General features: G+C 45.3%; 1 protein-coding gene across 4 annotated transcripts in view; it reads left to right on the forward strand.

Moving 5' to 3' along the window:
• The first annotated feature begins 821 nt into the window (after positions 1-821).
• Positions 822-13213, forward strand: part of EPB41L4A (erythrocyte membrane protein band 4.1 like 4A) — a 112136-nt gene continuing 99744 nt past the window's right edge. Inside the window, exons 1-2 of one of the 4 annotated variants that reach the window (XR_014503060.1) lie at positions 822-1634; positions 2213-2502. Coding sequence is in view for 2 of the 4 variants with exons in the window: in XM_083403986.1 (XP_083260112.1) it covers positions 2404-2502 (99 nt within the window). In the remaining 2 variants the exon portion in view is untranslated. Of the gene's footprint in view, positions 1635-1677; positions 1798-2212; positions 2503-13213 lie in introns of those variants that run through there. The other 3 variants (XM_083403986.1, XR_014503061.1, XM_083403987.1) reach the window with 3 other exon arrangements.

The raw sequence follows: 13213 nt of genomic DNA on the forward strand, positions 1-13213 counted from the left end.
CGGGCCATGGGCTTTTTCCCCAAGTTTAATTTCAGTGGGATGCGAACCAGGAAAGCCCTTTGTGGGCACCAGAAAGCTCACAGGCACCACACTGGCGACCCTCAAAGAAATCCCTGTGGAGATATCTTTCTTCTATTAAACCAATTGTGCTTAAACTTCCCATGGAAATCAATGGGACTTAAATGGGGACCATTCATTTCAATGGAGCAGAACATGACAGGAGAAACTCCCAGAGTATTGTGCCCACTGCAGTTCCATCCTCAAAATGTCATGTAAGTGGCAAATGCTCTGCCTTTTTTTTTACAATGCATCTGGTGGTAAATTTCCAAGAACGGTTTCAAACTTGCAATCCATCAAGAACAAGGATCACCACCAAATGCCAGTGGCGTAGCGTGGGTTGTCAGCACCTGGGGCAAGGCAAGTAATTTGCGCCCCCTAACCCGTGGATTTGCGCCCCCTAACCCTAACCCCCAGATGTTGCGCCCGGTGCGGCCGCCCCCCCCTGCTCCCCCCACGCTACGCCGCTGCCAAATGCTGCCTCTGTCCCTTAAAGCAGCCCTTGATGAGATGCTCCAAAGGCGCAGCTGCAAAAAATAACCCAAGAATCTTGCGGCACCTTAAAAGACTTGAGAAATGTATTGTGTGATGCATCCACGAAAGCTTATTCTATAATAAACTGGTGGGTTTTCAAGGAGCCCCGAGACTTCCTGGGTCTCCCTTGCCCCTAAGAACCAGCGATTCTTGCCTTGCAAGTGGTTTCATGGTTGTGCAGCAGCGACAGCCCCAGCAGTCCAGTTCCCCCGAATCGCCCAGCAGGGGCCACTGCTGTTCCAGAGCAGCCTCGCCGCCGCCTCCTCAGCTGGCGCTGCTGCCGGCAGGGAAGGTGAAAGGTTGGCAGGAGCAGGAGGGCGGAGGGAAAAGGAAGCGAAAGAACGCCGGCTGGGCAGCCGACCTGGAAACTGACACCGCTGAGGTGAGGAGCAGCTAAGCCACCCCGAGGGGAAGAAGCAGGAGCAGAAGACGCCGCAAGGGCAGCAGCTCAGACCACCGAGCAGGCTCGGCTCAGCGGCGACCCCGACCTGCCTGCCTGCCTGCCTGCCCCGGGGATAGCGCGCGCGCCGCAGCCCTGTCAGGTCCTGGGAGCGAACAGCCGCCGCCGCGCGCGCTTGCCCCGCCTCCCGCCCTCCTGGGCCCGGCAAGGTTGGCCCGTCGGCGGGGGAGCGGAGCTTCGTCCAAGCCAGAGAGAAAGAGGAGGAGGGCCGGGCAGCGAGGCAGCAGCGCTCGGCTTCTCCTGAGGGGCGAGCCGGAGCGAGGCAGGTGGCGCTTCCGTCGCGCTCGGGGCCGCCAGCGTCGCTCTCCAGCCCCAACTTTGGCGGGCGGAGTTGGGGGAGAAGAAGAAGCCGAATATAAAAAAGCCCCCACCCCACCCCGGAGGTCTCTTTCAGGTGGCCGCGTCAGACACCGAGAGCGCCTTTCCGCGGGGAGGAGCACTTGAGAGAAAGACTGGAAAGCGCGCGTAGGCTGCTGCTTCTGCGGTTCCCCGGACAGCTCTGCGCCCAGTCCGGCGCCTCGCTCTCCCCACGCCCTGTCAGGGAGGAGTTGCCCGCTGCCGCTTTTCCTTGGCCCGCTGCAAGGTAACGCGGGGTGCGCGGCGCGTGCGGAAGGGAGGGGTGGTTTATCTATTTGTAGCGCTTTACACAAAGGAGCAGCGCCGAAGCCGGGGAGGTGGGACGCGCGGCTACTCCAGCTTTCGCCTCAGGAATAAGGCTCGGGCGGCGAGCCGCGCTATGGCAGCCGGTGTGTAGAGAGACGGAGGAGGAGGAGGAGCGCGCGCCCGGGCACATGTCATTCTCTCAAGTTCTCGAGGCTAGAAAGGAGGGCGGCTGAAGGGCTGCTTGGCGCATAGGCACCTTGAGGGAGGTCGTGTTTCACCTGATCCGGGTTGGGGTGCTACTTTTACCCATAGGGCTCCTGTGCTCCAAAGGTCAGCGGTTTATCATGGCTGAACCTCGAACAAAGAAGCCCACGGTGGACTGAGAGGTACTTGGACTGCAAACTTTAACCTGTGGAAACTTTTAATTCCTGAATTTCGCTCTCTGCTGCCTAGCAACCAATGTCCCCCCCCCCCCACCGTCCTCCACATGCAAGAAGAACTTTGCCTTTTTTGTGTGGGATGTCTCAACAGGATTCTTTTTTCTCCCTCCTCCTCTAGCATTGAGCTCCCTCGCCATATGTGAAGCTGGAGCCTCCTCAACTTGACAAGGCCAAAGAAAAACCTGCTCTCTTCAGGGTTGCTGAGCCATATCATGTATTGTTCGCCGGCGCTGAGTTAATTCGCCCCCCCCCCCTTGCCTTCATCTCTCGCTCGCATTTGCCCTCTGACATCAAAGCACGGAGACCGCCATGGGCTGCTTCTGCGCAGTCCCGGAGGAATTTTATTGTGAAGTTCTGCTTCTGGATGAATCCAAGTTGACCTTAACCACCCAGCAGCAGGGGATAAAGGTAAGCAGTGTCTGCCTCCTGCTCTGTTTTCGTTGGGCTTTCCCGGACGCTTGCCAGTAGTGCTTGAAATGCTTTGTCTGGAGTTGAGCAATAAGGGGCAAATCTACATGGAAACATGCTGTTCTGAGAGAGTGCCTATCAAAACAGACTGGCTTCTAATGACCAGGAAATAGACATGTCAAGTGGCATTTAACTTTGCATCACATTCCATTACCCAAGACAAAGTTGAAAGAGTAAAAACCAAGAGGAACACAGAAGTCTTGAAGGTGAACAACAGGATTTTAAGTGTCAACCGGTTGTCTTGTGACTTGGGTAGTGTGTACGAAGTATGTTATGTGATGTAATATTATAGAATTTAATAAAAGGAGAAATAACACTTCGGTAACTTTGTCACAGAGGTTTATATACTAGCGGGGTGAGATCTTTTGAAAATGTTTTCCCGGATGACTTCTTTGCTTTATATAATTTGCTTTGCGCTCTGATTTTCAGGAACTTGCAAGGGTGCTTAGCAATCAAAGATCTTACACTGGAAACCAGGCACTTTGAAATATATACATGATCAGCAAAGATATTTTCAGAGTTTGCCTAATAAAATTATACTTGAGGCTTGCATAAGAAGTGTGCTTTTCAAAGGCTCAGAGTGCTAGTCTGCACCTGCTGAGGAGTCTGTTACTCACCAGCTCCTTTTAAGCACATTTTAATTCTTAGTGATTTCAAGAAGAACCTTAATTATATTGCTTATGTGCTCCATGCTCCTGTTGAAAAGGACGGCTGTAAAAAAGCTTTAACTTTGGATTTATTTATTTATTGAATTTACTGATACTTACTTGCCTACTAAAATACTTATAACTCAGCTTTTAGGTGGTTCTTAGCACAAGAGCTACAGGAACCAGTTCTCTAAACAGGCATTTGTGGGTCTTGTTCTAATACAGTCTCTGTGGGATTGGGTCAGTATTTCTGCTTGGGGAGGAAGACTATACATGCTAATTGTTTTCTAGGGTTTTTTTTTTTTACTTCTCAAGTCATTCAAATACTTATTGTGCATTCTGTTTTATAGAACTGAATGCTGATAGGCCATGTTTCACTAGTAAGGAATCTTCTCTCCTGATGGAGAATAATTTTATGTGAGGGAAAGAGAAGGCGATTGTCTAGGAATTCTAAGTATATATGGCTGTACTGTATTCTCTTGGCTCTTTTAGTGGGTCAACAATATATTGTTATATGCCTTGATTTCTGTGCATGTGCTAGAGTTAGGACTCTAGAAGAAAGGGCTACATGTTTATAATAGTGAAGTTGTTCATCTACAGGCAACTTACTATAAGAAATAGCCCTTTAACAAGAATTCAGTTTGACTTGTTTGTACACAAGTTTGTAAACAGAGAGGTTATCTTGAGTATAAAACTTCTTGAAACTGAAGCTGTCTGTAGCAGTTGGAAAATTTTGGCATTCAGTTAAGTGAAAGAAGAACTATTAGGAATTTGGTCTCACTAATTTCAGTGGGACTTATGTAGACAATGCTTAGGTTTTTATGCTAAGAGACGCTAGATTCATTTGTATTTGCTGATCCTGTGATTTTAATGTAGGAATCTTAGTTGTACACCTAAGGGTCGCTTTATGCATTGTTTTTAGGGGTACATCTAAGATGATTTAAGGGCAAACTTTAATATGCAAATATGACCAATATGTGTTAAATAAGTGGATCATACAGATATTAAAAACTGAGGTTTTGAGTGGAACCAGGCTTGTATTTCTTTGCGTTTTGAAAATGGTGGCATATCTATCTAATCTGTCTAGTAATGAGTTCTAGTTCAGCAGATTTACATTAGAAAGGTATAAAAGAATGTAGTGATTTATTTTTAATTCATTCCTGGGGTTTAAAGTCTAGAGAATATGTCATACTGAAATGTCAGGACAGAGGCATCAACTCTGCAGCATAGTATCCTTGCAGCACAGAACAGCATAATCTGTGGAGCAGGGGACAACCATGGCAAGTTAAAGGTTGTTATCTACCTTGTGTACATTGCAAATAGTTTACAAGTTGGTTGCTAATTGTAGGGATGTTGTTGTTTTACAAACCCTTGCAGTTTTGTCTGAACTTCATATTTGTAAAAATTCAAGTGGTTCATGATAGAAGCAATTTATTCTAAACAAGTGTAACACGTTTGTTAATGTCACAATGCTACAATGGGTGCAATTTTCATAACTCTTACTAGTTAGAGTTAATTGTTTCTTGGGGATATAGACTTTATTTGTATTGTGTTATGTAGGCAGTTCACCTGTTAGCCAGTTCACCTGTTGACCTTTCGTTAATATGAAACCAGTGGTTCTTTGAATCAGTGCTCCAGGCTAGTACCTTCAGGGCCACTGTGGAGAAAGGATCTGGGTGCTGTGCAAGGGAAGTGTGAGAACATGATTTGCACAAAAGTTATTTACTGAAAGGGACGCGGGTGGCGCTGTGGGTTAAAACCTCAGTGCCTAGGGCTTGCCGATCGAAAGGTCGGCGGTTCGAATCCCCGCGGTGGGGTGCGCTCCCGCTGTTCGGTCCCAGCGCCTGCCAACCTAGCAGTTCGAAAGCACCCCTGGGTGCAAGTAGATAAATAGGGACCACTTACTAGCGGGAAGGTAAACGGCGTTTCCGTGTGCGGCTCTGGCTCGCCAGAGCAGCGATGTCACGCTGGCCACGTGACCCGGAAGTGTCTTCGGACAGCGCTGGCCCTTGGCCTCTTTGAGTGAGATGGGCGCACAACCCTAGAGTCTGTCAAGACTGGCCCGTACGGGCAGGGGTACCTTTACCTTTTTTGATTTACTGAAATATTTTAGTATCACGGGGAGAGGGAATTGGGAAGAGTGAACATGGGCCCAAATGCAATAAAAATATGTTGTTGAAGCTACCTGAGGAATTTCTGGACACTTTGAGGAACTGGGATAGGTGCAGTAATTTGCAGAAATGGGCCAGCAAACTGGGCAAAGACAAGGCAAGCATGCAAAGTTAAAGTAGATCTGTTAGTGGCTCTGATCATTTTTAGGCTGCGTACAAATGTACCATTTAAATGGTAGGCACCATGTGATCGGCTTGAGCTATCTGATGGTGACTTCACAAATCAGTAGACCGAAGGAACTGCAGCTCACTCTTATGGTATTGAAAAGTGGGAGTACATCAGCAGAATGACATCTGTTCACTTGGAAATAAAAACCCCTGGGTTGCCATCTTATATCTGGCACACCCCACATAGCTTTAAATCATTTGCTACAGTAGGAGATAAATCAGATCCCTCCTGGTCTTGGCCTCTGCCCTTGCTGTGAAGTACAGTGGTACCTCTGGTTATGAACTTAATTCGTTCTGGAGGCCCATTCTTAACCTGAAACCGTTCCTAACCTGAGGTATCGCTTTAGCTAATGGGGCCTCCCACTGCCACCGCTTGATTTATGTTCTCATCCTGAGGTAAAGTTCTTAACCCGAGGTACTACTTCCAGGTTAGCGGAGTCTGTAACCCGAAGGGTTTGTAACCCAAGGTACCACTGTACTGTTTGGAGTGGGAGGTGGGGACATATGACAGAACAATGGGAGAGAATCTGTAGCTGCTACTTCTGCACTGAGAAGACTTGAAGATATGCATCCAAGTTGCAGATTCCATCATTCCCCCACCACATGGCTTGGTTTCTGATTCTCCATCCTGCTGTATAGTATTACAGTGTCGAATCAAAATAAATCCCCCCTTCCAGTAGTACCTTAGAGACCAACTAAGTTTGTTATTGGTATGGTATAATTGGAATTACAGTGTGTGAATTAAGCAAACACATGAATGGGGTCAGTGGTTTAGGTCATATCAATATGGTTCGCAAATGCTTCCTTGGAATTACATTGTAGAGACTAGTATATGTGAATATGAAAGACAAAGAGGATTGCCACCTTGCCACCTGGATATACTCATGTATAGACACACTGGTGGAGGAAGAGGAGTGCGGTGGGAGCGCACCGTCCCCGGCAGCGTGATCCTGGTGGGGTGCCATTGCTGCTGCCCCCCACCCACGCTGGGTGCCACACCCCTACAGGCGGTGCGCCACGCCCCCAGGATGCACGCCACGGCCGCCCCCACCTACTCTCTGCTGCCCGGTGCCGGAGCATGAAGCTCCGCCACTGTATAGACACACATGTGTGGTATATAGTCTGGTTACTGTTTCTTTGCTGTGAAGTTCCACACTGCAAGAAAGGTTGCGTGAAACCATATGGGCATAACTTGTTGCATGGGCGAGAGCAAGGTTGTAGACCTAAGTCATCAAGTCCACTTGTGTGTTTGCTTAGTACAGACACTATTCCCCCCAGTGGTATAGTATTGCACTATGGGAAAGCAGCTGCTGTGCTGCTTGTGTGTAAAAGAGGATTAGATCCAATGATGTCCATGGGATTTGCTTTTGGATAAATCTGCTAAAGATCATAGACGTAATAAAGTTTACTTGGATGCACTGGCCACAGTAAACAGAAAACTTCCTAGATCACTCGCCAAAGACATTGACTTGAAAGCACTGATTCTTATGTGCCTGTCCACAGGTGGTTGCAAGTTGCCTGCAGGAAGACTTTTGCTGTACTCCTGTGTCTGCAGCAGATCTTTTCTATATCGCTGTAGCTTTTGCATTCCAATTAAGGAGCACTAGGAAGTGAAATAAGTTGCTATCAGGAGAGGAGAAGAAAAAGAGGTAGCAATGTGGTCTGCCTCAAGAGTAAAATTTTTGGAATTACTGCTTGTCAGAGCTGTCTGGTTAGGATTTAAGTGACCCTTGGTGTCAGCCATAGGTATCTGTGTAACCTGGGAGGACTTTGTATCCATTCTGAAGGTTTTGTGCTTCCTCCACTCATTTTCCCAGGGCCATGTGCTTCAGAGCCTAGTTATTTTACTGGTTTCTTGGACCCTCTTTCTAGAAAACAACCTGCCTTACTGTTAAAATGGCTTTTGCTTAGCGCCTTTCAAATTCTGTTCTTAGGACCTCTGGAATTCCTTCTTGGGAGTTTCTCAATGAGAAGATCAGTAATGGTGAACAGGTTTCCCAGAAAGATACCTAGCTTGATCAATAATTGCTGGTACTTCCTTTGCAATGTTCAACCTGTAGACGCACTTTGGTTTCTGTGTGATAATGGTAAAGTCTAATAGGTGTTGCAGGCGTCATGTATCAACTGAGTGTGTGCTGGGTGGTAAAATGAGCTGAAACCAAAAGAATAAAAAGGGAAAGAAATATGAGGATGACAAAGTATCCCAAATAGTTGCTTTTCTGGAAGATGTGGAGACAGGCATATTGGACACCTGGAAGTCTAGCATCCTTCAGCTTTGGGCCAAGAGTGGCCTTGCACCTCAAGAGCAGGAGCTGCTGTTGAATATCATCAAAGGCTACTTCAGAGGCTTCAGACGAAACATCAATAATATCTGCTGGGCTTCAAATTGCAGCTATCCTTTTGTTATTCAGTCCTTGAACTTCTGTGAGATTGTGCCCAGTGGGACTGAAGAGGTTTCAACGATGCTGCTGCAAATGGGGAATGCATTCAGCACCAATTCTGGCACTTTGGTTGCCCTAAACAGTTCTTCAACAAAGACAAGGACGCAGCTGCAACCCTTTGAATTCTTTTGGTAAGCTGGAGCATGAAAGCTCTTGAGAACTTCCTACAGACTGGAAAGGTGTCTGTGCAGAAGCAGGAATTGCTTATTACTGTGGGATTTACCCACAAATCCCCTCCAGTCCCCCACCCACTGCTGCTAGTTTGCTGAACCACTGTTTTTTTTTACCCAAAAATGATGGCTGCAGGATGAGAAGGTGCCACACAGCTCATGATTCAACTCCACCACTAACTTACCAAACCATGATATTAGGAGTCCTCTCATGGTTAAGTGAGCAGCTACAAACAACTACACTTGCAGTCTATTTTTGGTTGCTGGGGATGAGATCATCCTTTGGGAAGGCAGACTCCAAACAAGAGTGTACGAGTAACAATAGGCAATTGTTGTTGCAGAAACAATTGTTGTAGCAGCAATATTATTTTGTTGGTGGAAGAGGCATAAGAGAATTGAAGGCAGAGGCCCAGAAGAGCTGGAAGTCTCAGAAGCTGGACGTTATCTGCAGCTGAAGAGGTGGCAAACTGTGACAAAAGCCTGCCTGATGCCCTCCAGAAGTATTTGTCTACAGCTCCCATGAGCCTCAGCCAACATGGAGGACAGCAAAGGCTAGTACAAGGTATCAGCGTATTTCTGGCACAAGTGGTCTTGTTATAACTATCCAATTACAACTTAAGGATGTTGGGTTGGAATAAATGACAGACGAGTAGTGGGTGTCATCTGGGAGGCATCTCCTTGAGCACGTCTCGGAGAGTCCCTTTTATTGAATATTACAGCATTGCCTCGCATGTGCTTGCTGCTGATTGGTTTAACACGAATGCGTATGCAAGGGTTACAAGGGTTACGTATAAGACATACAAGGGTTGCGTATAAGACATTAATCATCATTAGATAGAGGGAACACAGAGTTAGACAGGCATGGAAACTTCCTTAGTAAACAATCTATAGTGATTGATATGGTGAGACTCAGAGAACGTACAGAGTGCACTTTAACATTCCAGTCCAGGGTGATAAGGAGAGGATGTATACAGATAGATAGGAAGGTCAGGACATGATGACGCCCTTAACCTTCTGGGCTAGCTGGTGCCAGGGTGGTTGAGAAAGGAATGTACAGAAAGACAAACGACGCAGCATCTCTAGATAACTACTCTGCATAAGGTTACATGATCTTTTAAAAATCCCAAAGGACTACAGTCGTACCTTGGATCCCAAACTCCTTGGTACTCAGACATTTTGGCTCCCGAACCCTGCAAACCCAGAAGTGAGTGTTCCGGTTTGCGAACGTTCTTTGGAACCCGAACATCCAATGGGGCTTCCTGCAGCCGAATGGATTCTGTTTGAATTCCAAGGTACGACTGTATATGCAGTGCTATTTTTCCAGAAAAAGAGGTGCCGGAACTCACCATGAACAACTCCCTCGTTTTCTTAGAATGGCAATGGTGCCTACCTGAGAGGTGCTGGAACTGAGTTCCTGTGAGTTCCCCCTGAAAAAAGCCCAGACTATATGGTGAGTTAGGTTTATGCTCAAAATGGCAAGCAAAGCCTGTTGGGTGCTGTCACTGCTCACATCCATACCATACATTAAAAGCAGGGGTAGGCAACCTAAGGCCCGTGGGCTGGATCTGTCCCAATCACCTTCTCAATCGGGCCCACGGACGGTCCGGGAATCAGCGTGTTTTTACACGAGTAGAATGTGTGCTTTTATTTAAAACCCATCTCTGGGTTATTTGTGGGGCATAGAAATTCGTTCATTTGCCCCCCCCAAAATATAGTCCAGCCCCCCACATGGTCTGAGGGACGGTGAACCAGCCCACAGCTGAAAAAGGTTTCTGACCCCTGATTTAAAGCATATGGATTTTCCCAAAGAATCCTAGGAGCTATAATTCTCGGCACCCTGAACAAATTGCAGTTCCTAGGACTCTTTGGGGGCAAGTAATGTACTTTAAATGTATAGTGTGGCTTTGACCACAGACATGTTTTTAGCACCTGGCTAAGACCTTCCTCTTCACCTGGCTGATTGGAGTAATTTGATGCAGCCAAGTCAAGGCTTTATGTTAGTTCAGCTTTGGGCAGCTCTTAAGCTTCCACGCTACCCCGAGGAGGATGGTATTTTATTTTTAATCTATTGATCTGACAGCTTAATTTTTTATTGGCTCTTTTTAACAATTTTGCATGTTTAAAAACTTGATCGCAAAGCTGATTGTAGGACTCCTAGAGAACAGCCCTGTGTTACGCAACTACCAACTAAATAAACATTAATTACACTTTAAAAATTGCAAGCATAATGTTTCTAATAAGACCATATATCTGCCATAAGGGGACAGCATAAAGCTATGAAAGTTACCACATCTTCTTTGGTTGTTGTACAAATACTGCCTCGGCAATCAAATTGCAAAATACAATACAAAGTATAGTTCTTTTCATTTCATAATTCTTTCTCAACCACAGGAGTCCTGCCAAGAATCGGAGTCCCCTACCCCCCAAGTTAATTTAAGTCTGTTTTCTCATAATTATAATTCCAAAGTTGGTAGCATTGCAATTTTGCAACTTTCAGTGACACAAAGCTGAATATAATTTATTTTGAAGGCGTTTCTAATAATTATAATTCCAAAGTTGTAGCTTTGCAATTTTGCAATTTTCAGTGAGACAAAGCTGAATATAATTTATTTTGAAGGAGTCGTCTTGTATGCAGCCTAAATTTGCTGCTGCTACTACAAAAGTTGAAATTAGGCAAGCAAAAGGAAGATTATTAGATTTAAAAAAACACAATTCTTATGTTTTTTGCTTGCATTAGAAAATTACTGTTCATTAAAGCTAGTGTAACAGCCTGAGCCAATAACATTATAGCTCAAACCTCAGGCTGACCAGGAGGTAACTTCATTTAAAAATTAATGGGTTTCTGTCATGCTGTCATGCCAGTTTCATTAATTTAGTTAGATGCATCCTGGGAAAACAAAGTGTCTCAATACTCATTCATTATATAGATATTCCATGGAGAATTCAAAATTGCTGGTCTCATCTGTAAAGATGCAGGAAAAATTAGTAATCTATGTCAAATAATGACAGTCGTTTCGAAGAATGGTTAATTTATGAAAAGATTTGCAGGATCTTTTGTTCCTTTTGGTCTTTTCCAGATGAATAACAGAAATGTGGAAAGGCCTGATACTATACCATTCATATATATGTATAGAAATATATTAAAGTTTTAGATTTCTTACTACCATGCCAAAATTAGAAAGCCTTTTTAAAAAAGTTGCTATTTTCCAATCCATATTTCATATAATCAAGGAACATAATGAATTAAAGCCTCATATTTCTGATTTAAAAAGCTTGTGCTGATGCAATCAGTCCTTAGTAGAGGTACCCTAACTTTTGAGGCCTGCCTCTGCTGAGATGTTACTACAGAATTTTTGACTTTCATGGAAGGAAATTCCTATTTATCAAATTGAGAGTCACTCCTTAATTGGGCTGTGGCCTGGTAGGGACCTGCTACCCGAACATGCTAACATCTCAGGAAAGAGAGGCAAGAGTATAGGGTTGCTCTCACTACTTCCAGTTAGACTCTGCTAGTAGGGGCACTGTCTGGCCAAGCTAATAGGAGTTTGCTAGCAGTTGCCCAGGCCCTCCAAGTGCCCCTGTTTTCCAGGGACAGTCCTGGATTTACAGAAGCTGTCCTGGTTTCTGATTTGATCCCGGAATGGCCTGCTTTCCCTTAGGACATCCCTATTTTCATCAGAGAAATGTTGAAGGGTATGGTAGGATGTCCCTATTTTCATTGGAGGGTATGGAGTTATGTGACCCCCAAGCCAAGGAGATAAGTAACTATACAACCTTTAGAAAACATCTGAAGGCAGCCCTGCATAGGGAAGTTTTTTAATGTTTAATGTTTTATTGTGTTTTTATATCTGTTAGAAGCCTCCCAGAGTGGCTGGGGTGACCCAGTCAGATGGGCAGGGTATAAATATTATTATTATTAAACAGGATGTTCCTATTTTCATCAGAGAAATGTTGGAGGGTATGTTGGTGTGGGTAGGCCTCAGGCATACAAATGACAGGGAGAAGATTAAGCTATGGCCCCTCTTCCTGACATCTGTTTTTCTATGTTGAATGATGTTTTTCTACAGAGGAGCACAGTGAACCTACACCTACAGGTAAAACAGTACAATCAAGACATAGGTATACCACCTCACCTACTGTCTGTAGGAACTAAGCATAAAAGGGACTCTCTAGCAGGTAGGATTTATGCTGCAAGATGAATGCTGAGGCCTGTGTTACTGTGCAAACCTTTATTGAGGATGGTCTTGAATGACCACCTGACATGTGATAAAACCAAGCTGTGCTTGGCACGCCACAAAAGCTTTCTGGACGATGATAATATTGGCTGAGATAGGTATCTGCACGCCACACAACCCAGAAGTGGCTGCTGTGGAACCTCTCCCTCAAAGCTGGTGTCACTTTCATCTCCCTGGATGGCGTTGGGGGTTAGGAAAAGCAGGAAAGTCTCTGGACTGCTCAGGTGCCCCAGCAGAGCCAACATGGCCACTTACCTGTTGATACATTGTCCAAGTTCGTGGTTGCGTGATACTGATGTTGTGTGGGTGCCTCTGCAGTATTGCCTCACTGTTTTGATTGCTCCCCAAGCACTCTGTATGAGATGAACAAAAGCTCCTATGCATTGAAGTGGTTGTGTGAACCTGGCCTTGGTAGAGATGAAAAGTAAAGCAGACTATTTTCATTTTTGTATAGGCAACATGTGCCTATGGGAGTTAGGCACCTTTCAGAATCTCAGCCTTCTTCGTAGAACTTCATGCGCCAACATCTGGGATAGGTTTGGCTGTCTATGTTGTTTTATGCATGCTCCAAATACTTGTGAAGTTATTCTATCATTCTTTTGAAAAACAAAATACCAGTCTTAATACAGATTGCTTCCCCCCCCCGTACCCAATATTCATAGTCAAAGGCAAGGTAGTCGCTGGTACGGTTGGATCATCAATTGCTGATTTGTAGGAGGGAAAGCAAATACATCCTAATGAAAACATGCAAATTAGTCATAAAAGTGGAAGAAGTGAAATGGACGATGAAAGGAAAGTGTTAGTCTGCTGAGATTACTG

This window comes from Podarcis tiliguerta, assembly GCF_965153285.1.
Source record: "Podarcis tiliguerta genome assembly, chromosome: 11".
In the NCBI taxonomy this organism is placed as follows: Eukaryota; Metazoa; Chordata; class Lepidosauria; order Squamata; family Lacertidae; genus Podarcis; species Podarcis tiliguerta.